Source organism: Orbicella faveolata, unplaced genomic scaffold (assembly GCF_042242905.1).
Source record: "Orbicella faveolata isolate gen_17 unplaced genomic scaffold, um_ofav_v1 contig_48, whole genome shotgun sequence".
Classification (NCBI taxonomy): Eukaryota; Metazoa; Cnidaria; class Anthozoa; order Scleractinia; family Merulinidae; genus Orbicella; species Orbicella faveolata.
The window spans coordinates 13,681,721-13,707,500 of NW_028301578.1; the positions used below are offsets into that span (position 1 = coordinate 13,681,721).

At 38.7% G+C, this 25,780-nt stretch overlaps 1 protein-coding gene, 1 long non-coding RNA gene and 1 pseudogene across 2 annotated transcripts in view; 2 read left to right on the plus strand and 1 right to left on the minus strand.

Annotated features, from left to right (window-relative positions):
• LOC149096623 (low-density lipoprotein receptor-related protein 5-like) overlaps nt 1–22,430 on the plus strand; it is a 45,181-nt gene extending 22,751 nt beyond the window's left edge. The window contains exons 7-11 of the mRNA XM_089281266.1: nt 10,767–10,845; nt 11,055–11,159; nt 11,255–11,363; nt 13,724–13,829; nt 21,159–22,430. Coding sequence (XP_089137392.1) covers nt 10,767–10,845; nt 11,055–11,159; nt 11,255–11,363; nt 13,724–13,829; nt 21,159–21,457 — 698 coding nt within the window. The 3' untranslated portion in view covers nt 21,458–22,430. The remainder of the gene's footprint in view (nt 1–10,766; nt 10,846–11,054; nt 11,160–11,254; nt 11,364–13,723; nt 13,830–21,158) is intronic.
• Nucleotides 22,431–24,251: 1,821 nt separating this feature from the next.
• LOC149096624 (uncharacterized) lies at nt 24,252–25,537 on the minus strand. The gene is made up of 2 exons (XR_016204593.1): nt 25,309–25,537; nt 24,252–24,414 (listed from the first exon to the last, which is right to left on the minus strand). It is a non-coding gene; the product is annotated as an uncharacterized LOC149096624 (long non-coding RNA).
• Nucleotides 25,538–25,591: 54 nt separating this feature from the next.
• The window catches only part of LOC149096625 (uncharacterized), an 802-nt pseudogene continuing 613 nt past the window's right edge, over nt 25,592–25,780 (plus strand).

Consider the following 25,780-nt stretch of genomic DNA (forward strand, 5'->3'; position numbering starts at 1 on the left):
TTTGTCTTGTATTCAATAGCTGTTTCGTTCATTAAAAGTTGTTCGTTTCGCTCATATAAGCTCATTAAGGTGGAGGAATAAGACACATTCTCATCAAAGCTTACCACAGCTTTTCAGGTCACTTTCCGGCAGACATTTTCTCCTGAAATTCAGCCTTCAAGTTGGCCATAGTACTAATTCGAACATTCGAAGTCAACTCCACTTCAATTTAACGAAACACCTAATATTAAGGGTCGTGTAAAAGCTACAAAGTCATCAATATTCGGGCTGGCACGATGCACACATTGTGTAGTAGGCTCGCACTGACTGCGCGGTTACAATTCCAATATGGCGTTGGGCTCGGTTACTATTCCAATATCCAGAACGATACAAAAAATTAGCAAACACTTTAAAATACGAATAATGTTGAACTTAAATGTTGAAACCTTCAGTACCTGTTCGTTCATCCTCCGTGGATACTTTGGTATGTCAATTGTGTGTCAGTGAATTTTGATGTGGGCATGGCAACCGCAAATTTCAGGTAAGTTTTGGCCAAAATTCAACATTGTTGACAATTCTCTATTTTGTTCTACATGTATTAATTTCCGAGATTTCTTGGCTTTTTAAGAAAATAGCGAGATCCGCCGAGATGTCGGATCCAACATGGTCACATCACGTCAATTAACGTCATAGCCAACAAAAATTGTGTCATCTTGTAGAGTAGGCTCAGGGCTATGTACTAAATGTCAATTTACTTTGCTGTGTCAATACAACGAGAACCGAGGGGAGGGGTTCCATCCTGCACGCATTGTACGACGGTGGGGTTGTGAGTAAGATTGTACGTCCGAGGTTACAAATCAAAACTTTTGTAAAAATTGTTTTTTATTTGTTTATTTCCACAATAACAACAATTACAACTCGTTTTTCAACAATTAAGTTACAGAAGAAGGAATAAAGTTTGGTTTACAGAAGTTAAACATAGGCAGGCAAGGCGTGCAAGAGTAATTTTTTTGTGAATGAAAAGCTCCTGAATGTAGCAGCTTGACAGTTATGATGAGGTTAATCCAACAAGTTTGTTTGGTTACGATGTACAGCGCAAGAAAAGTTTGAATTTCAACGTAGGTGTAGCTTACAAAACGTTCTGTAGTTCGTATTGTGTGATCGTCGATCGTCCGGGTGAGGGTAGTTCTGAAAAGAACTGTTGTTGGTAACTGACGTTTCGGCAACCTGAGCAGAAGTCATCTTCAGAGTCAAGAGAATAGCGTTTGCCAGTCGATGGCGTTATAAGTCTGGTCCGTTGAACGTGATTGGTCAGTTTAGTTATGATGGTACTGGCTGTAAGACTCGTGTAAAGTTTGTCATAAGTCATTGGTCGGTTTCGATCCGTCTATTGTTAGTCAAATCGGTCCGTCTATATTGTTAGCCAAGTTGGTCTGTTAGAGATCCGTTTGTCTTTATGCCGTTTATCTCCAGCAATGAAGAAAAAGTACAACGCTCCTATGTTTTCGAGAAACCAAGGGTATCCTGATAAGTTAATAAAGATGGTAAATTTTAAGCTCGGTAATGAAATGTGAAGGTGAATTCATCAACATGACACGAGCGTGGGACAAAGAAAAATTCTGAGTCCCCGAGAGGAATCGAACCCATGACCTCCCGAACACCGGGTTGGTGCTCTATCCACTGATCTAAGAGAACTCATGGAGAGCAAGGTCATTTAACTGAGTTCATATATGATAGGTATCCTGCATACTGCTAGGATCAATGCTGACCTTGACCTTGCGCTCCATGAGTTCTCGTAGCTCAGTGGATAGAGCGCCCGCACGGTGTTCGGGAGGTCATGGGTTCGATTCCTGTCGGGGACTCAGAATTTTTCTTTGTCCCACGCTCGTGTCATGTTGATTAATTCACCTTCACAAGGGTATCCTGTACATGTTGTATCTTTTTACGAGGAAAACAAAAGTATCAAGTTACAAACGGCGTGAAAAGTAAAACTGACACATTTGCTAGTCAACGTATTTTTGAATTTAACTCATTTTATAACAAGACCCAATTTAGCATGGTCTTATTCTGTTGCTAACAATCGTGTGTTTTTTCGGTTTTGATATTCCACGAAACCACTTCAAATTAATATCGATATCAAAACCCATATAAACGAGAAGACATTATAAAAGGTAAACAGCGTTACCTAACTTGAGACTTGAAACAACCAGACACAAAAAACTGTATAAATTTTGTAAGACGCCTGGAAATCTGCAGAGTTTGGGACGTTTCCTATTACCCTTCCCAACGCCTGATATTTTTTTTTGGTGAATAAAAGTCAGTTACAGAAAAAGTTTGTTTGAACCACCCAAGAAATCTGTTTCAAAACGAAAGACCCACTGTGTCGCCTCAAAGTCTGATCTGATTAATTTGCGGTTTTACTTGCCGCCATGGAGTCTTCAGGAATGTGTAAAGAGGTTTAGGCTTTTGTACATTATGCTAGCATTTTTTTCGAGCATTGTGGTGAGGCAAAAGCATTAAACATTCGAGCATTTTAGTGGCTTTTTTTCGTAAAATTAATTTTTTTTTCCACGTACAGAAAAAAGAAATTAAAATTATTTTTTTACGAGAAAAGGAAGACTTAATTTGAAATTTAAAAAATTTCAAATGCCGCCTTAATACAGCCCGAGTGGAGACTGAGGAGAGGTCAGCGGTAGTCAAATCAAATTAAAAGATCATTTGGAGAATTATCTTTTTGCGTATTAAAACTATTATATACGTTGAGTTATACTACGTATACGATCTTTTAAGCACCCTGAGCTGATAGTAATATTGTGTTAAAACGTTAAAATAATTAAAATTTAAAAACCGCTACATATGAGCATTGACCGAGCATTTTAGTGACATTTTTGCGGGGAGACTGAGCATTTTAGTGGGAAAAATGGAGCATTATGGTGGAGCATTTTAGTGGGGAAATAAAAGCATAATGTACAGAAGCCTAAAGAGGTTCCATACCACCAACCTATGAGAAAATCTCTGCTAAAAATTCCCGTGTCATATAAACTCTTGGTCTTCAGCCATCGTAGCTTGACTAAGAACATAAAACAAACAGCGGTGTTAAACATTTTAAAACATGCATTTTATGAACTTGACGTTTCGTATGCTAGTCAACATATATTTTCAAAAGTATAACCCCTAAAATTTTTTGGGAAAGCTATTTATACGATATAAATGGGGGTGTTAGGAAAGCTTTTCCACTGTCACTGTACAGACAGTTTCCGTTTGAAACGTCTTCAATTTTTTTCTCATCATTTTTAGTGCAGAGTGCACTATTGGGATGGTTTGGGGGTTGACGTCGCTAAAACACTATGGCAATAAGATAAGACACTATGCCACTATGGCACTATGGCAATAAGGCGTAAACTTTAATGTTTGTATAATTAATTAATTTCAATTAATTAATTTCAATTAATTAATTAGGCTTACAGCAAGGAGGTAGGATGGGGTAGGTACTTGTAAACACTACGTAAGATGGGTGGTGTATGTACCTACGTTACCTCTTTGTCACTTCAAAAAGCTATATATTTGTTTCAGAAAGCCCCTTGCTTTCTTTGTGGTACTTTTAAATGCATGCACAAATTAATAAGCGTTAGTGTCAACTACATATCAGGTGGGAGATACATTTCATGCAAGATCACTCGCTAACTTTGAGCGCTTTTCCTTGTAGTAGAACCCTAAGTCATACGCATGCGTGTCTTTTGGAATTACGCTACTTGGTTCAAGAAATATCATCTATTGTTTCCAAACTACCCTAGCGCGTTTATTTCATCCTTTGTCTCCATCAAAGAGACCAAAATGTTTATACCCGCAGCCGAAACTCTCCCGAGTAAGTGTAAATTGTACAAAAAACCCAGGAAACTGCTCAAATATTGCTACAGACTACGTGGCATCTACTGAAAGTATAAATTTTATCAGTCTCTGAGGGAACTCGTTCACCGATGAAGAATATAATCTCGGTCAAGTAGCGCTGTTTACTCTCAATACTTCTCGTTGAAACGATACACAGTTGTATTAATCAATATCAGTGTGTATTTTAAATTTAAGTGGTTTTATGTTATCGCCAAAGGTGGTAACAGAACGTGCTTTCCGTGACAATTCGATAATTAGATTAGTTCTTGTTTATCGGTCAAAAGAAAAATTTGCGTTTTAAATAAAGCAAATCGTTTCTCTTCCATTTCTTCATCAGACCTTTAACTTTCTCCCATTTATCTCCAGCTGTGAAGAGAATACAAGCACATCTTCCGTGTGTTTTCGAGAAAACAAGAGTTTCAGGTTACATACCTTTGCGAGGAAAACAAAAGTATCAAGTTACAAACGTTTTCGTGAAGAGTAAAATTGTCACGTTCACTACTTAAATGTATTATTTAATTTAAAATGAGCAAAAATCAACGTAAAACAGTACAGTAAAATTCGCGAGCTGTCTTGACAAACGAAGGTTACAGCATTCTTCGGGTCGGCAATTTTCTTCAAATTTGGATTTTTGGGTCAAAGTAGTGGTCGAAGAATAATCTCTAATTTCTGAAAAATTTTTTTGAAAAAGGCTAAATATTAGTGGAGAAATGGCGGTTGTACGTTTTCGCCGGAAGTAAAAGTTTACCTCTTGATTGACAGCCCTATGGCGCGTATGCAATCAACCGAGACGATTTTCGCGGTATGGATGTCACGAATTGACTGCTCAGTTGATCAGCATTGTTGTTAGCATTTTTGGTGTAAGGTGTAACTCTGTTAAGTTATAAGTAAACATAGACCACGTTAAAAACATGGACCAGTTCGAAAAAGCGAAAACAGCGAAGAACGAATGAAAATACATCAATGAGTAAAGAAGCGAAAGTTCACCACGCGGATGAAGCTATAGCTATCGTATAAGGCGGGCAAAGAATTCGTGGTAAGAGAAAAGAAAGGTTCTGTAAAAATTTCGGAACTTGACAGCAATAACAGGGATGTTGACAGAGACTCTTCTGATGAGTCCGATATCGACGAATCGTCGAACTCATTGAGATCATTTGAAATATTATCCATGCACAGTTGACCACACACAGTTGCTCCGCCGCGCTTTCTTTCTTTTGTTTGTTTTCCTCGTCCAGCCACTCTAGCGTTCGTATCCTTTTTAGTCTTCCCCATTTTGCTAGAGAAGCTTCAAGAAAAACCGAGCTACAGAAAAATTATCTCTCCGCCTTCGGCGCCTTGAGCGCATTGCGAAACACAAAGGGTTTTTGGAGATTCGTTCGTAAATTTCACCAGGAGCTTAACGGTGGTACACTTTCCCTGCACTGATTGGCTCTGAGAACCCAGTTGAGGGCATTTGTGGGCGGAGTTTGTTTGCGAAGCAGAAGATTTTTCTTAGCGCTGTTTTCTCGAATAAATTTTTTCGCTTGAAGCAGACACTTTAAAGAGTTATATCTCAAAGGGAATTTGCTCAATTGCCCTCAAATTTGGACAGTAGCTAGTTTAACATATAAACTACAAAAACATATCTTCGAATTATTAATTTCGAAATACTTTTTCTTCGAGAGCGATTTTTGTACGATCACTTCACATTTTTGTAATCCTATTTCGAAAATGTTCTGTAACTTTTTATTGCAATTGAATATGCCTAAACGCAGACAAATTTTTTAAGTGCTTTGGGCCCTGAAACAGAGAAAAACATTAAATTGGCGAAAAACGAAATTCGCTTTGACTTTGACTGATTCGGGCACTCGCATTTAGTGGTCGTGAAAAATTCGACAATTCGTTTTATTTCAAAATTCTTGGTATAGTTCGATAGCCACCTCTGTAAGCTTTAATTTGATATGGGGTTTAGGTATCTACATCTTAAACTGCACGCGCTACATCGCTTGCACGTGAGAGACCCCTGAAGGTATACCGTAACCTTAATTGTAAGTGATTCTTGGACTGTGAATGAAAATACTCACATCAAACATACACACTGCTAAGATTATGTCTCATCATAATCCCTAGCTGACAAGCAAGGTCAATACAAACCAGGAGTGAATGGCAGGAGTTATATAGGAGCTGTGTCATGAGTACTGCGTGAGAGCTATACATTACACTCTGTACTATCTGAGATTGTCTCACTAGTTCATTTTATCATCATTTTATTTCTTAATACAGATGTTTTCTGTCTAGGTTCCGGACCCCCATTTATACAGTATAAGTAGCTTTCCAAAAAATTTCACAGGTTATACTTTTGAAAATGTATGTTGACTAGCATATGAAGTGTCAGGTTCATAAAATGCATGTTTTTAAAATGTTTATCACCGCTGTTTGTTTTATATTTTTAAAAATTCCCGTTTTTAAGAATTACAATGAACACTAAGAAAAGAGACGTCCAAACATTTATATCAAGTTGAAGTTTCTGGACGTGCCGCTAGATTGGCTTCTTGTTTGTTTATTCTGACCTTGTAAACGGAAGTCAATGATTCGTCAGTTTTAATTGCAACCACTCGTGCGTGAAAAACAATAGTGTCAAGTTACCATTTGAAACTCACAAATAAAAATATCTTGTTACATTTACCTGAAAGCAAAAACAAATTTCAAAACTAGGCAGTGTTTTCCGCAATTTCTTTGGTTTTGACAGAGAAAACCACTTCAAATGAGTGTCTCAGTATGGGTTCCAAGGAGCGTTACAACGAGAAGACAGTATTACTCCGTGAACAGCACTACTTGATTGAAACGCATTCACAAACTGAAAATTTTGCGCAAACATAAATGGTTTGGACTGCATTCCTTTTTCGTGAAATGCACGTAATGCCAATGATATCGATGGGAGCCTGTCGAATACCATCTTGGACGAAAGCCCCCACACACCATCCCAATAGTGCATTTTGCACTAGAAACAATCGTTCCTGTCCAAGAATTCACCAAGTTACCGCCTAAGACTCATTTCATTCGAAATTTCACGTAATGCAAAAAGCAAAGCCCCCGGGGCAAAGCCTTGATGACATGTTAGTGTATGCCGAAGACTGTGATTCTTCGGCTGATTAACGAATTCTGAACTCTCTTGAAACCCATCCACAAAGTCCTTGGCTCAACCATAGTAAACAAAGCATCGGAAATGTCAGAATAAGGCCAATACAAGAATACTTGTTTCTGTTTGAAGAAAAACAAAGATGGCCGATCTAACATTGGGATGAAATCTTCACAATCATGATTTACCTCAACAGACAGTCAGACCCGTTGACTAAGAGGTATTTTTTACAAACAAATAACTCAACAGTGACACCATATTGAGTTGATTAAAAACAATTGTCAATTCCTATCTACATACCTATTAAACTTAACTATTTTTCTTAATAATAGCGTTGTCTACTTTAACTATTAGTTTAGAGTGTTTCCTCAAAAATCCTCCTTTTTCTTTAAACAAATTCGTTTTATTCGATTTGAAATATGTGTTTTTCAGTTTCATATTCAATTACCAAAATTCTTATGAAGTGACTCATAGAAGGTAATGCTTCTCTACATCGACAAGTCCACAAGAAATTTTTTTCCCAGAATTACTATACAAATAAATAGATCCATCTCGCCCTCAAAAGACCCAACAGTAACATCGCTATATGTAAGGGAGAGGCTTCTGCAACTCTTGATTTTACTCAAAATTTTTTCATTAAGCTCATGCCAAAAAGAATTTGAAAATGAACAGCCGAACAAAATATGGGATATGGTTTCTGTTAGCTGATGGCAGAAGGTGCAGTTGGGATTAAACGTATCCTATTTTACACAGACGGTCATTAGTAAACAGAACAGAATTCAACGCTTTGTACTGAAAGGAGCGTAGATACGGTTCATTAGCAACCCCCACTGGCAAAAGAAAATGTCTCTGAAACTTGCTTGTCATCAAGGCTAAATTCTCTCTTTAGCTTGATCCATTTACTTAGCTTTTCCAAGTTTTGTTCATAAGAAAACAATAATAGTCATGACATTTAAGACCTAATAATATACATGAAAAAATTACTTGATTCTGATTGGCTGAGAGCAGTGCAGTTCAGGTGTAACACCAGTGCAAATTACACATCGTCATTCTGAATTATGATTGGCTGAAAGACTAGGAAATTTTCCGAGCCAATAATATCACGTAAAATAATGACGAAAATTTTGTGCAGAAACTTCGAAAAGAGTTCCCTTGCATGAGAAAAAATGGCTTCAAGAAAGATCTTCCAGCACTTCCGCGACGCGAATTTTGTCATGCTTATATTATTAATAAGTAATCATACGGTTTTTCTCGTTCAATTTGGAATTAATTTGCACTTGTGAGTTTTTCAAAAAACTGAAATTGCACTCGCCGAAGCGGCTCGTACAATTTCAGCTTTTTGAAAAACTCGCTCGTGCAAATTAACTCCAAATTGAACTCGAAACCGTATGACTACCTATACAAATCAAGAATCACCTTAAAATTCGGTATGTTAACACACAACTTCAAAGGCACAGATTGCCTTAGGCTTATCCATACTAAAAAAATGGACCTTGTCAATCCCTCATTTCTGAGAAGACTCGACATTTGACTTTAATATTCATATTAAAGCAATGCTTATAAAAAACACTTTTACCATCGATTTTGATTTCTTTGTTGTTCCATATAATATATTTGTAAACATTATTTGGATCTACAGTTTCTCTTATATTTGACCACCACACTAATAGATCCTGATAAAAAATAGATGAAATGTTTATCTGGTTTACATCATATATAATTACACTGAAGTAGAAAAAAACACCCTTATTATCCAAAAGATAATTAAGGTAAGACTTCCAGAAACCTGATGAGTCCTCATCCGTTATGCGCATTAGCTAGCTCAACCTCAACGCTTTTATCATGGTTTCATAATCTATCATTTTGAGGCCACCTTGCTCATAGGGTGCATACGTTGATCTTGGAATAACTTTATCTTTCCCGTTCCATAAAAAGATAAAAAACTAAATCGTTAAATTCTTTTATAACTTCAGACGGAGTGCTTATCACCGAGCTAGGGTATATTACTTTTGGGAGAAGAGTTGCTTTTATAATATTAACCTTGCCATGAATTGACAAACCCCTTGACTTCCATAAATTTTTTGCATTTCTGATTTTTTTTCAGCCTTTGCTAAAGTTTTTTTCGACTAGTATCTGTACATCATACATAATGGAAATTCCTAAAAAAACTTAACGCAAGTTTTCCATTTGATGGGAGCCGATCCACATTAATTGCTTCTGTTTTCGCATCGTTAAGTTTTAGTCCGGAGACTTTCTAAAAACAATCAAGCAATACAAGCAAAGCTCGTGCAGAATCTAAATCTGATAAAACAACAGTTGTGTCATCAGCAAACTGCAGCAGTTTAGTTTAAATTATTTCTTTTTATTCCTTTAATGTCGAATTGGTTTCGTATAGCAATCGCTAGGATTTCAACCGCAGTGACAAAAGCTAAGGTAGGGGGGAAAGGGAGTCCCCCTGCCTAACTCCACGCTCTATATTAAGAAGTGAGACCAAAGGCCATTGTTTACAATAAAGCTTTGAATATATTTATAGAAAATATTGACCCATCTTATGAAATTAGGCCCAAAACCGAATTGATTCAAACATTTTTCAAGGAAAGTCCATTCCAAACTGTCGAATGTTTTCTCAAAGTCAGTAAAAAGTAAAATTCCGGGTAATTTCTTAGCTCTTGTATAGTCCATTATTTCAAGAACTGAGCGTATATTCTCACTGATATTTCTGGCGGGGATATATCCTGATTGATTATAATGTATTAATTTAGGCAATAGACTTTTCATTCTTTCTGCAATAACTTTTGAGGCTATCTTTGTATCGACATTCAAAAGGGAAATTGGCCTCCAGTTTTGAAGATTACAACGATCTTGATTCTTTTTCTCAATTAATGTAATTACAGCCTGCCTTTGTGGAGGGCTCATTTCTCCTTTTACGAAAGGTGCATTGAAGCATTCAACTAAAGGTTCTCCCAAGAAATTCCAAAAAGTCTTATAAAATTCTATAGGTAGACCGTCATTTCCCGGAACCTTATTTAATGGAGAAGAGTTTGTAATTTTAGAGCGTTCTTCAAGACTTATTAGTCCTTCACTGAGATATCTTGATTCATGTGAAAGTGTTGGAATAGGTAAATCTTCAAAGCGAAAGTATAATTATTTTTCGTCAAAGCAATTTCTTCTTGATTTATAAAGGTTTTCATAAAAACTTTTCTCTCCCTCTAAAATTTCGAAGGGATCTACGGTAATTACTCCACTGAAGCGAAGCTTCCGTGTGTGCTTTCTTATATGATCCATCTCGCTCGTGATCTAACTACCCTGTGGTTTGGTTTATTTTTGGAATACGTTTGCTGATTTTTGCTTTGTTTTGGTCCGTCCTTGTGATTCTTTTTGTGGTCATAGGTATATTTTGTAGAGCAAGTTCAGAGCTATCTAATCAATGTAAATTTATTTCGCTCTGCCCTAAAAGAATGAAAACGCGGAGGGGGTTTCCATCCATCCCCCTTGTACCACGGTATGGGTATGAGTTAATTAGCTGGTACGTCCGAAGGGTATATTTTCCGAAGAAACATACGTCTAATCTCACATTGCGAACAGCTAAGTCTAGAGGGTTTCCGCCTCCGATCCCCTCCATCCCCCTCTCCCCTTCCATCCTGTCTCAGAAGACCCTCTCATGCCTTTAACAACCTCTTGAAACATCTTAGTTATACAACCTTTATAAATTAAAAAATAAATGTTCGGACAAAGTGGGAAACATAATCCCAGAAAACCATGTTTTGCTGTTTCATTGCAGAAACTTCCAGCACTTCTCTTCTCGTGGGATCATCCATTGCAGTGTTTGCATTTCTATGTATGTGGAAACGCGAAATTATGTGAGTCCTTTTATTACTACACGGACAAGAGAGACTTTTTTGAAAGAAGAACTTCCATAGGCGTAGTCTGTCTGTTTCTTTCTCTACTACTTATACAACAATGCGTGAGAGGAAGGGTCCTGGGTCATTTTTTTGTTAAATGTATTTTTTTCAAAAAAGGAGCATTTCTTCATTGTGTAAAGTCAATGCATTCGTTTTATTTCTCGCAGCATGAGATGGCGACTCTCCAAAGGAAGGGAAAATGAAGAAAGAGATGGCAATAAAAACAACGTACAGCAGGACAATGTTGGTTTTCAAAACCAACATAACCAAGGGTACTTGCTCTTTCTGTCTGTCTGTAATGTTTTTTTGGAAAAACGGAGCATTTCTTTACTCTATAGAGATCAATGCATTTGTTTTCTTTTTGCAGCAGGAGGCGGCGATGCTACATACGTGAGGACAATGTGGGAGAAAACAATCAGGGATATTATGATAGTGCTGTCAATCAATACAGTGAAGCAGGAATTGAGGAATTACTGGTGGCTAAAGTTTGTTTTCATAACCGTTCATATAACCCTGAGTAACATTGTGGCACCTTTTAATACGCTTCAGCGGTATATCTAACGTGTTTGGTCTCCCCATAGTTAAGTTCATAGTCTCGCAGTTGAGCCAAAATACGTATATCGCGTGACCAAGTGACCTCATATGCCACCGAAGCGAGCCAAAATGGTGCAATTAGGTATTGATTGTACCCAAATTTGGCCAACAATTCAGCGGGTCAGCGATATGCAGTCCATCAACATGTAGCCTCCCTCGCAGCCGTTATTAGGGTCGTCACGCAACGCTTCTCACCGAGGGAAGAAGAAGCGAAGGTGGAAGGGTGGCGTGACGGCCCTAATAACGGTTGCGAAGGAGACTAATCACAGCAGGAAATGAGCGTGGTAGACAAGGCTTCTATTTGGCTTTTTTCCAAATTTGGGTGCGGTAAATATGAAAACGTTGTTAACCTCGAACAATCATACGACATGACCGCGTCCTCCTCAACCGTGTAGGGAAGGGGTGGATGAAGGGGTAGGAGAGTGGTGAAATTGAATATGGGAAATGGATATGTCCCCCAGTTACGTTTTCGTTATTATTAGAAACCTTGCAATTGACAGCGTTTTGTCGTCGAAGAAAAGGCAGAAGGTTAATTTATAATCCATTAGCTACTAAGGTTGTATTTCTACAGCGTCAGCAATAAGGAGTGATGAGTATAAAGCAGTTTAAAGTGCACCTAACCCCAAATTTGTTTTTTCGCTAAAACGTATCCAATTGTTATTCGAAGCATTTGGGCGAAAAAAATTTGGAATTTGGTTGAATCCTCGATTTTCTATGCCATTTCAAAGTCGCGGTTGAAGTGTTGCGCGGCCGCGTTTTAGGGAGTCTGGGGCGGCGGTTGCTGATGACTTCTACCCAGGAACCAAACACAATGGCGCCTCGGTCAGCTATCTGTATTTGCTCGAGAAAATGGAAAACAAAACTAATCGTTCCAATATATTTTGGGACTAAAACGTCTAAGTTTTGTTTCAGAATCATTTCTTTTTCGTCACTGGAGTCAGAGTTAAGATACGATTCGGGAGATTCCGAAATAAACTTCGGTCGAGCACGTTCGACAACTGTGAACTCACTCCTTAGAGCTTTGAAAACAATTTACAATATTTCAAGCGAGTACGGGGAAGACTTCTTTGCGGACGAGTTGCTTGTATATTAGGAATGGAAAGCTAGATACGAAGTGGAGGAGCAGGCAAACGAAAAGCAGGAAAGAAAACTCAAGGACTGCTTTGGATGGTAATTTCGTCACCTAAACACAAGACTCCCACGCGTGTTTATAGCCCGTTCACATTTGTCCTTAGTGAGAATGTATTTTGTTAAGGTATGGTTGTTCTATTAAATCCAGTTTGTGTTCTACTTTCTGGAATGCTTCATGTTTCTAAGAGCGACGTAAGTGTTGCAGTTTTCGAGACTTGATGACCTCCAAAACACTGGCTTCGATCGATTGAAAATCGTAGAATTGCTTGGACCTGTATTTTTGAAGCTGCGGGAAGCAAGGCGGAAGGAAACATTTCATACAATTACCGATTTCACATTGTCACACGTTTTAAGTCGTAACTCCAAATAACCAATGTAAATTTTTCTCAAAGTTTGCAGTGAAATTCGTTGGATAAGCGAAAAGGATGTGTTCCCTAAGCAGTCCGCAGATGTTACACGGTCATATTTTCGACAGTATTGCACAGATTGTTTGTCGCACTGCTGATTTCCAAACCTTCAAAAAACTCTGTGAGTCTAACAGTTTTGTTATCATGTAATTCTAAAGGATTAATCTTCGACTTTTATTCAAATCGAAAGAGATATTTAAGTGTTGGTTGGCGGCGTACAATTGCGACCTATTTACATATCAGTATATCGGTCAACCTTCCTGGGTAGACGTCACAACAGTCGCTGGCCCCATTCTCCTCAAACTCGGCCGCGAAACAAAATGGCGGTGTTTGGGAGCTATTTTCGAGATTTCGTCGGGGCACAGAAAATCGAGGATTTAACCGAATCCAAAAATGTTTTCGCAGAAGTATTTCAAATAACAATTAGATTCGTTTTGGCGAAAAACAATTTTAGGGATAGGTGCACTTGAATGTAATCCCTCCCCATGCAGGGACGAGAGAAATTGTCCAGTCTACCACGTGGCTTTAATACGGTCTCATGTAGATGCACAAGTAATTCGTTACAGGCTTATAACATTTTCTTATCTGAATCTGTATTAAGTTAATTTTAAGGAGTAATACAGATTATGAATTTGAGCTAAAAAGGGCATTATCTATAAATATACTGATTTGGAGTTACTTACATTCTCGAATTGTTCTACTAGCATGGCATCCGCCAAAGCTCCGCAGAACGCGACCAAATCAACGCGGCCTATAGTGACACCGGTGCGACCGCTGGAAGTTCAAACTCAGTAGAGCTGCGTGAGGGAGGTGAGGACCATGACAGCTGCAATCACGGAGCTAGAGCAATAGACCATTTTACAGTTGTGTGCCTAGTTACCTGGCCATGAATGCAGGAGGTGACCTTGCTTTGATACAGACCTCTGTGCTTCTCTCATTTAAATGCCAACTAGATAATATCAGAACAACTTGATTTACACAATAAAAGTAGTAAGGTCTGTATCAAAACAAGGTCACCACCAGCCTCGCTGCCATTCAAAGGCCAGGTCACTAAGCAGACAACTGTAAAATGGTCTATTCCAGGCGTGCAATAAGGGTTTTGAAATGCACATGCAATATCATAATGACAACTGATTCTTAAACTAAACTGTAGAACTTTTGTGTTAGAAATTTTAGGGTTTACATTAAGAGTAGTCCACTGGTAGTTCATTCAAGTAGTTCATGTACCAGGTCCATCGTGTTAGTCCATGTGCTAGGGGTCAGCGAAATGTACCAACCCAAAAGAAAGATTAATATCTAAAATAAAAAGCACTCCGCTGATCCTACAAACAGCAAAGGAAAGCGGCAAAGGAAAAGCTCCTCTCTCTGAAATCAGCACCTTGTTATTGTAAAGATATTTGGCAAAGCTAATTACCTCACCGGAAATTAATTTGTTGTTTTAACCGTATACTTGTCATCAATGAACATTCGTATTGTCTTTGCCCTGGCAAATCGATTATCGATTGTTTAATCACAACCACTCTTTACAGAAAATATAAAACAGCATATTTCCAAAACTTCATGAAAAACTGAAAACTCTAAATGAATCCTACCTTGACTTCATTATCACTACTGTAAACCGTTTATTTCAGTGCTCATACAATGCTCATACAGTGCTCTCACAGTGCTCATTCAATTCAGACAATGCTTATTCAATTCACTTCAAGACTGGCAAAAGTACAACTGCGCTACCAATCCGTGAATTTTATGTAGACCCTTCAGTTATCGCGTGTGCGACTTGCTTGTCTGTGTAAATTTGTATGTATGGACGATATGTTGTTATTATGAGTTATGCCAGTGAGCACAAATTTATCCAACACTATAAACCAAAATCAACCCCCAAATCTTCGTTTAAAAGCTACAATTAAAAGCACTCTGTTGATCCTACAAACAGCAAAGGAAAGCCGCAAAGGAAAGCTGCAGAGGAAAAGTTACTCTCTCTGAAATCGACACCTTATTATCTTTTAAAATATTTGGCAACACTAATTACCTCACCGGAAATTAAATTGTTGTTTTACCTGTATACTTGTCATATCAATTAAAAGCACTCCGCTGATCCTACAAAAAGCAAAGAAAAGCCGCAAAGCCTTCACCTATCGCCTGTGCGACTACTTGTCTATCTAAACTTGTATGTATGGAAGATATATTCTTATTATTGGTTTGCCTGTGAACGCAAATTTATCCGATACCGGTATAAACCAAAATCTACCCCTAAATCTTCTTTTAAAAGCTAGAATTAAAAGCAGTCCGCTGAACCTACAAAGCAAAGGAACTCCCAGAGTTTATTTCGCTTCCACAGAGGGATAAATCGTGCGCGACATAAACGCGACGGACGTAAGCGCAACGAAATAAGTGAGAAATCACTATCCAAAGGAATGCAGCACGCCGGCTTAAAGCGATGACGTCACACAATACGTCATCGCTTAAAAAAAAGAGGGCTTTTTTCTTGAAACTCTTCCTCTGCAACAGCACCGATTTTGGTTACTCCAGTATCCACAGATTGAAAGCGTGACAGAAAATTGACGTTACTTTCGATTCTCCAAATTTGGACTGTGGGATGATCTCATCATTAGCCAATTACAGGCCATTTTTCAGCTCTTATCGTCATATCCCCCCCTCGGGACAGTTTTGTCAAGTTAGCTAATTAGTATGCAAGTCACCGTAATGGCCGTCGCCGTCGGCGAAATGTTTATTTGCTCAAAAGTGGGGCAAAATCTTTCGGAGATTGAAGTCAGAACATTTGTAAGGATACAGAAAGTAATTTGAGACCAGTTACCTGCTTCTAAGGCTGAATTTATTCAGAAGTAAGCTGTATTTTCGTTTTCGTGCGGAAAGCCACGTAGTGAAATATTATCGGCTTGTTATGCTGTCCTATTCTGTGTTTTCTCTTGGTCTTTTTGTAGCCCGCCAAGGCCATTCTTCCGTTTAAATCAGTTGAAAAAAGTTCGAAAAAGATGTTCCCATTCACGTTTAAGAGTAAATGCCAGTAAAAATCAAAGAAAATTCTAAAAATGTGGCCACGGTCGAAAAATCGATTTTGTTCATACTTTGCCAGTTTGAAGGCCTAGGTAAGTAACTGAGGGAAATCAAGTTAGTTTTTTGAAATATCCACTATAACGGCAGAAATTCACGAGAAACGGTTATCGCACCGAAAGCTCAGATTTCACTTCGCGATAATCCGAAATTTTACACTTTTCAGCTTCTTGCTACACAGTCGTTTACATCGCTGTGAAACGTTCTCAACTTTAGATGTGTACATTGATTCTTCCTTAATCAAGAGATAGTGTTCATTTTTATTTCTTGTGTTTTTTGGCCGAACTGAGCCCCGATTAAGTAGACATACTTTTCTAATTAAAACAAAACTCAAAAGTTATGCAAATTCAGTGAGGAAAAAAGCTGACCGGTAGTGCTTCAAATTGTCTGATATTCTAGCAAAAGACAGTTTAGTCAATGAATTGTAGGCTTATAGTTTCATTTTTGTGGGATCTACCAGCAATTTTGCATGAACGCCGATCAAAAGTCGAGAAAATTGCAATTCAGCCCCTTTGAAATTTGCAATGTAACGCAACACGCTAAAATAGGTAAGACCATTTTTGTTGGCTTGAGACAGGACAATCAAAGCCTATTAATGTCTTTTACATTTGAAAAGCTTTAAAAGTAGTATTAAACTTAAAAAATCGCCGACAAGAGTTTAAAAAAAGAGAAAAAGAAACACCAAACTTTTAAATAGCACTTTCCATCTACTCGCTGCCCAGTGTCACGCTCGAGCGATTTTTGAAGGGAAACGAATTTGAAACCATTTTTTCACCGTTCAAAATGAGTCAAATTTTAATAACAAGATCTTTGTTGTTGATGTGCGAAATCGTGCATTAATAAGAGAAGATTGCCCAGTTAACCCGCCGAACGAAGTAAAAAAGGTCTCAATAGTATATACATATTGGAACGATGTTAGGGATTACAAGCTTTATGCCGTCGCTAGCCAGTAGGAGGCTATCTATTCCCACGAAAAGTTAATGTCGTATCGATAACCAAGCAAACAACGCACTTATCAAAGAAGAATCGGAGTAAGCTGGATGAGTTAGAGACGCCCCCCGCGAGTTCGTTATTCAATACGGTGGAATTTGTGCCGGCACACAGTTACGGTCATACCGCTCATACAGTGTAACAAGGATATCAAAAGCCACTAAAAGTCCTTCGAGGTAAGCAAATACTTTAGGAATGATAAATAAATAAATAATTTCCGTAGTTTTAACGGTCACACTCTCAATGACTAGCCAGAAGCAAGGTAGTCTTGTTCTGGCCCTCTCCTTGTCACGCAACGTCGAGAGGGAGGGTCCCTCGCTCTCGGCTCTCTCCCGACGTTTCGTGACAGAGAAAGGGCCAGAACTGGACTAGAAGCAAGGAAAAAAAAATTGACGCGCGCAAGAATATCACCAACGTTGTACACACGCAATTTGCTTAATTACGTTTGGCCACCTTGTTGCAACATCCAACATCTTACAGGACACTTGTGTTTTCGAATTATTTCTTGTTAACTTATTTGAACTGAAAAGCTTGTTAAACCAGGGTCGAAGAAAGGCTCGTCAACTGAATGAGGCAGTAGTTGGTGATATAAAACGATCCACAAGACTACATGATAAAGCATGATAAAGAGTAGGTAGCACTGACTTTTTCAGAAGTGTAAACGACAACGTAGGTTAAAGATATACCGACATGTCATTGGCTACAAAAATGCTTCATGCTTCAGTGCTAAATAGCAATGAAAACCAACCGTGGCGTCACAAATTTGGTTTGTAAACAAGGCAATTTTTATCAGGAGTTTTTTCTCATCCCCACCCCAGCGTTGTCAATGCAATTCAACTCTTTTCTCTTCCTTTCTCGCCCTGCAAGTTGATCATGAAACTGATACTGACGTCTCTTTTTCCACCCCGATCTATGAGCTGAATGCAAAGGTAGGCTTTTTGTACTGGACGAAGCTTCGAAAGAAAGCAAACTGATAACTGAATATCGCATAATTTGAAAAAAGGTTGAGTTCTGGAGAAAGCTTCATCATCCTCTACAGATTTGACACATCTGCCAAGTCCGTCACGCGCTCGCTGCATAGTAGCACCGCGGACTGCAGTGTAAAGCTCTAGTACGCGTTGTTATTTGAGAAAGCTGAACAGTGCGTTTTAGCCGTCCCGAATATCCTTGCTCCTGCAGATTTGAATTGCTTCTGGGAGGAGTTATCTAAGCGCAAAGGGAATCTAAGAGCAACTGGTGGGGAAATACTTTGAACGCTTCAAACACTCCGTCACTTCTCCCGAAGCTGCAAAATTACTTGACCTTCGCCACAGATTGTCATTTCCAAGATTGTAGCATGGGCCAAGTCTATCATGCGTGACACAAAACAGGGAGAGTTAGGGAGTGATTAAGTTTGGTTCTACTCGTGTTTTTTCGCTATTACAGGCAATTTCTAAGTTAAATACTATTTCGAAAGTGTTTCAAACGTTAAAGACATTAATAGGCTTTGATTGTCCTGTCTCAAGCCAACAAAAGATTTTTACCTATTTTAGCGTGTTGCGTTACATTGCAAATTTCAAAGGGGTTGAATTGCAATTTTCTCGATTTTTGATCGGCGTTCATGCAAAATTGCTGGTAGATCCCACAAAAATGAATCCGTAAGCCTAAAATTCATCGACTGAACTGTCTTTTGCTAGAATATCAGACGATTTGAAGCACTACCGGTCAGCTTTTTTCCTCACTGAATTTGCATAACTTTTGCGTTTTGTTTTAATTAGAAAAGTATGTCTACTTATTCCTGTTGGGGACTCAGAATTTTTCTTTGTCCCACGCTCGTGTCATGTTGATTAATTCACCTTCACATTTCATTACCGAGCTTAAAATTCACCATCTTTATTAACTTATCACTACTCACGATGAATTCGATAGCGTTGATCCTAGCAGTATGCAGGACACCTATCATATATGAATTCAGTTAAATGACCTTGCTCTCCATGAGTTCTCGTAGCTCAGTGGATAGAGCGCCCGCCCGGTGTTCGGGAGGTCATGGGTTCGATTCCTGTCGGGGACTCAGAATTTTTCTTTGTCCCACGCTCGTGTCATGTTGATTAATTCACCTTCATATGTCTACTTAATCGGGGCTCAGTTCGGCCAGAAAACACAAGAAATGAAAATGAACACTGTCGAGGAAAAGGTTGTTGTTATTCATCGTGGTGGATGCAATAATAGAGTGAGATGTAGATCGCGACGTTTCGACTGCTTACTGCTAGTCTTTTTCAGGCGATAAGGTCGACTGATTGCACGGTATCATTTACATCACAAAGGTCGGCTGTGATTGGTGCATTTCGATCCTCCTATTGTTCCATTGTTCCGACGAGTAGCTGTTCCCTCAGTGGTCCGCTGTTGTACCGTTCTCCTGTTGTTGTGTTTCTTGATCGTGGGTATCCATGCTTCAGGAATTTCAATTCCACTATCCCTGTTGATGTTGTTAGGGTGAAGTCTTATGTGAATAGCTTCCTTGACCCTACGTGTGTACCAGTGAGGATCTCGATCAATAAACTTGACCTCATTCCAGATAGGATAGTGGCCGGTCTCGTGGGTGTGTTCAGAAACGGCGGAGGTCTGGGTACGGGCGAGTCGTATATCCCGTGATCTACATCTCAAGTGACTACATCGTGAGACAAACGATAATACACTTTATTATTAAAAATGAACACTATCTCTTGATTAAGGAAGAATCAATGTATACATTTAAAGTTGAGAACTTTTCACAGCGATGTAAACGACTGTGTAGCAAGAAGCTGAAAAGTGTAAAATTTCGGATTATCGCGAAGTGAAATCTGAGCTTTCGGTGCGATAACCGTTTTTCGTGAATTTCTCCCGTTATAGTGGATATTTCAAAAAACTAACTTGATTTCCGTCAGTTACTTACCTAGGCCTTCAAACTGGCAAATTATGAGCAAAATCGATTTTTCGCCCGGGCCACGATTTCTTTGATTTTTAGTGGCAATTACTCTTAAGCTCTCAGGCAATAATTCTGGATTTTTTTGGCCGAAACGTCGGCTCTGTTATGTTCGTGTTTTTCGGTTGCCATGGGCGACCGTGGCTTCCTTTATTAGGTCAAGTCTAGGGAGTGAGGTCACAAAAAAAGTGCGAATTAGTTCTGGTTTTGTTCGATTTCGCTGAAATTTTAACCCGATAAAGCTGGATTGTTAAGGAATAGATTTAACTACTGCCGATGTGTGGTAGGTATTAACGCTAAAGTGATATATCGCTTCGAAGTCATGGTTTTGAAGAGATTTTTTGCAACATGTGGGTTCGGCGTGATTTTGAAAAGAAGATTTTTGTTTACCCCGAAGGAAAAAATATCCGGAAAAGGTCATTTCATCGACGATTCAAACAAATATAAATTTGTATATGTTCCGAGCTAAATTTCTAGGGAAAAAAAATAATTTTTGACGAGCGCTGGGTTTTTAATATTTTTCCCCCGAAAATCGGGGCAGGGGATTAATTAACCCCTTCGAGGTGAAGTTCAGTTTTCTGAGATCACCCAGTACTCACTAATCGAAATGTTAATTTTAAACCACAATAAGATTTAAAGTCACGCACGTTTTTTCATACGAACTGGTCTCAATTTCGAACATCTTATCAGCGCTTGAAGAATTGTTTTGTCCTACTCAGTCTTGAGATCTCTAAACAAACTCTTAAACAAAACTTCCTTAAAATTTTTAATTAGTCTTAACATTATTTTAAAATTTTACATTACATTGCATATGGTCAAACTCGGTCAAACCTAAGAGGCCATCTAATTTGTCACAGACAACAAAGTATATTCTTTTGACGCGTTATAAATTCTCCAAGATTCACGGTCATATTCATATTCGTTCTAAGAGATACGAGGTGAAGCCTTCCAAAGCCCCCATGCCGCTCCCAAAGGGCTAACAAAGTCCGTTCTGAAAAGGATGAAGTTTAACAATGAACTTGGCCTCATCTCAGGGTAGACCTTATTTATTTAAAATACACAGAACCACATTTATTGTAAAGAGTGGTCTTCCCTTGAATCGTAAACATAACTTATTACAAAATTATCGTTATCAGGTAGCGATGAGGGTCCTGTCACAGAGGAGCATATCCTTTGTATTTGTGAACTTGTTGGAGTCGACTGGAAGAAAGTTTTGCGGAACCTGTCCATGACTGAGATAGCCATTAGAAATTTGGAAGAAGATAACAAGCACAGTGAAGTTGCTGAAAAGAGCCACCAAGGACTTTTAAAATGGAAAGAAAAGTTTGGCCCTCAGGGAGCAACGATAAAAAAATTATGTCGTGCTCTGCAGAAAGTGGGATGCTCAGAAGCGCTGGAAGCTTTGCGGAGTATGCCACATCAGAGTGATTGTTAAAGGAGCTCAGTCATGGCATTTTAGGTTATTTTGGCCATGTACAAAATTACCTTTCAATAGAAAGAAACCTGAAATAATAGTTTGTTAGAATAGAAAAACACCAAAGAAATGATACTAAATCATAAGAGACCAAGGATGGTTAAGGATGAAGAAGATTAACACGGATTACAAACAAGAAAAGCAAGAGCAAGAGAAATTTAGGCAAAACAGTTCAAGATGTGCAAACCGTGACGTAGCTCCTTTAAGTTAATATAGAACAAAAAACTAATGGACGTTGAACATGTCTCATAGTTTAGGAAGGTTTCTGTTTGAGTTTTTTTTTGTGCAGAATGCACTATTGGGATGGTTTGGGGGTTGCCTGCCGCTTAGGCACTAAGGTACTAAAGTGCTAAGGTGTAAACTTTAATGTTTGTTTAATTAATTGATTTCAATTAATTAATTAGTCTAGAGACAAGGAAATGGTGGGGGTGAACTGGGAAAGGTACACGTGTACCCTACGTAAAACGTGTTCCATCTACGTCAGTTACGAGTAAGCATAGCAAAGCTATATATTTGTTTCAAGTAACCCCTTGCTCTCCTTGTGGTACTATTCTCTTAAGAACAAAACCAATTTGCTCTAAACGCATGCGCAGATTAGTTAGCGTTCGTGTCTTCTATACATTAGGTGGAGGATACATTGGATACGGGATAACACACTAATGTTGAGTAGTTTTCCTTATGGTAGAACCCAACATGTAAGAGGCATGCGTTCTGGCATTGTAAGTGTTATATACTATGTTTCCACGCGGTTTTTTATGTCATGTAATATCAGGTACTAGGTAGCGCCACTTGTCCCTGTTTAGTGCAAAAGTTAAACGTATCTTTTAGAATTACCCACAGCTAGGTCGGTTCAAAAAATATCATCTGCTGTTTTCCAACTACAATAGTATGTTTGTCAGCGTTGAAATAAAGAAGGGAAATGTGAAGTTTCTCATTAGCGGCTTATTTATTTCTTGCCTAAACTGCGTCTGTAAGAGAGACCAAAAAGTTCCCGAGTTAGTGGCTTTAATATTCTGCAAATTGTAAATTTGTGACAAAAGAAACCAGGAAAGTGCTCAAATATTGCTGCAGACTCCGTGGCACCTAAAGAAAGCGCAAATTAATTTAATCAGTCTTTGAGGAGACTCGTTCATCGATGCAGGATAATATCGGCCAAGTAGCGCTGTTTACCTTCAATACTTCTCATTGAAACGCTTCCCAGTTTTGTGTATTAATTTTGAATTGTTTTATTGTTAACAACGGTGGCAACAGAAAGAGAAAGTGGTATTCCGTGACTATCTCATAATTAAATTAGTTCTTGTTCATCTGTGATAAGAAAATTTGCGTTTTGAGAAAAAAGTGTTTCATGTTACATACCTTTCCGCGGAAAACAAAAGTATGAAGTTACAAAGTTGGCGCGAAGAGCTAAATTGTCACGTTTCTTCAACGTATTATTGAATTTAAAATGAACGAAAATCATCGTAAAACACCAGAGTAAAATTTAAAAGCTGTCGTGACAAACAGTACTTGTACGTAATTTTCGGACCTTCAATGAAAATACAACCTTGAAACGTATTCACTGCTAAGGGGAAAAGCCCTAGCAGACTATCAAGGTAGATACAAACCGGAACTGAACCGAGCAGGGGTGAGTACTTATGGGACTACCGTGCCAGAACTATCAATTGCAGTCTGCACTATCTGAGATTGTCTCACTAGTTTAAATAATCACGTTGTGCACACGGATTGAACATCCTTACATGCAATAATTATGTTATCCAATAGAAGGTCTTGGATGTAAAGGTCACCCTTGGTTGTTCTATTTATGCCACATGGTTATCTATGGTGTTCGAAGGGAATTTGGAGAAGAATGCATCGGATGAAGAGTACCTTTTCAGGAGACATTGATGCCTTCCCACACTTTGGGAATTTCATTAAACTACCTTTCGTGAAATATAAGATAGGGGAATCCTGGGTGACTTTTTGTTCCGGTAGGCGTTCTGGAGTTGTCTGTCAAGTCGTCTTCGTTTCGCGCGAACGTGAAAACCTTCATTTTGGCGTCGTCTCCAGAACGTGAGTATCTTTCCCTCACTAGCTTGTTTCAAAACATTTTATTTTGTCCTTGTTACCTTTTTAGAAGTATTTTCTTTCATGTTGTTCAAATTGTATACTCAGACATAGATAAAAACACAGACATTTTCATTTCTCGTAGCTTTGAGCAAAAGATGTCGGCGCCGGCCTCCGATGGAAAACCAAAGTAAGCTGAACTATTGAGTCTTTCGAAGACATTTCAACAGAAAATATTTTTATGCACATCTTTATAAGTTTACATTTTTTCTCGATCGTCGGTCAAATAGCTGCATTGTTGTATTTTGCATTTAGAGCTATGGAGTGGACTCAGGAGCCATAATCGGGGACGGAGACCGTAAGCGCGCGCCATTTCTAGTATTGGGGTTGTCCCCACGATATGAGACAATAATTCTATTTTCAGAACAAATTGCGCCATCGCCTGCGGCACACGCGCGTACATGCTGCGAGGATTTTTGCAGATGTCGCGCGGGGGAAATGGCGTCCGAAATTCCCGACATTTTCCATGTTTTTGGCCCACAACTCAACGCGTTTACGTCTGTTGGAATTTTGCTTAAGTATTTTCGTCGTAAGTTGCTCCAGTTTGAGCGAAGTAAGACAGTGTCGAATTTAGGTATGTTCCGCTTTAAGCTTATATATATCGCTAACCAAGTTGTGTTCCGACGGATGCTTCTTTTACGTTTACATGAGCTGTACATTACTCCACTTATTTAATTTCACATATGTTGAAGAGCTTTTCCATTACACAGCAAAAAACTAGCTGAATATATTTAGATATAGCAGAGCTTCAGGACTTCATAGTTTCCTAGCTTCTCTTGCCACACGCTTGCGAGGAATTTGTTAGTCTATCGCAACTGAAAAGTAAAACAAAATAATTGCTAGTTTGGTCAGTTTGAGTTTCGCCTGAATTGTAAGCAACGCTTGATGTTTCATCAAGGTCCAATAACTTTACGTCCGTAGATACTGCTCAGTTTTATTCGTGTAAAAATCCAGTAAATTCTCTGTTGTCGATGAATGAGAGCGCCCGCCGATGCGTGTTTTGCACAGTTACGGTAAACATGACAAATTGTGCTTCCGCCGCACTTTCGTGTGAAAGCGTACATCGAACTCAAACAATAACTCTATAGTTTTAAATATGTTTAAGATTGATAAATGTTTGAGAAGGTATTAGAAGCTAAGCTGAAAATATGTGAATAAAGGAGAAATAATCAGCAAAGTTACGATGACGCTTTCTTTATTCAACTTCGAATAACGATTTCAATTTTGTTGATCGAGTTATCAAAACTCCTTGTCTATTTTCATTTTCGCAGTGTAAAACTTCACTATGCTTATGTTGAAGAAACAGCATGATGTTAGTAGCCTTTTTTGCGTTCGTGAAATTTGTTGCAGCATCTCAGCACAAAAGATAACGAAAGAAATCTCTGTCAAGCTTTGTTGACAATTGAAAACACCGACTCGGACTTGAAAGTGCACGAGCTGCACTATACAAATGAGCTAGTTGTACGCGTCAGACTCACCAAACAAGCAGAAACAATAAGAAACTATCAAAACAGGATTTGGCTATGATTAACCATTGTCTGAGAAACTCACAAATTAACTCGATACCAGAGTAGAGGGTTTTCTTGCTATATTCTTAAGTCGGAACAAACGCAAAAACATACGCGTAAGCTTACAACTAGCGCGAGCAGATCTTATGATTCATCCCCAGCGCGAGATTGAAGTTTTGTTTTCGACCCTGAAAAACCCACCTTTTCCGTTAGCTCAGAGCATAAAACTACATATAAGCGTCCTGGTTCGTATTCCCTGCCTTATTCCCTGCCATCGCTATGAAAAATACGTAAGAGAATCTCTCAAGGTCTCTCAACTCTCAACATTTGATCACGCAACGTGACAACATCCACGCGAGAGCCCCCGACATGTGCGTGGATCCGCGCGGATATATGACGTCAGGATGGTGCAATTTGTTCTAAAAATAGAAAAATTGTCCCATATCATAGGTGCGCGCGGATCCCAAGACTTACGGTCTCCGTCCCCGATTATGGCTCCTGGTGGACTGAAGATCATGATGTTATTTTGCTTCGAGAAATCCTGGCGAGCGATTTGTTTTCATTCAAAAAAGGAAGCGTTGCGAGGGGTGAAAGATGGGAATCGATCGCAGAAAAGCTAAATCAAGTGAAGACAACCAGTTTTCATCTCAAAGATAAGAGGGCAGTAAGAGAC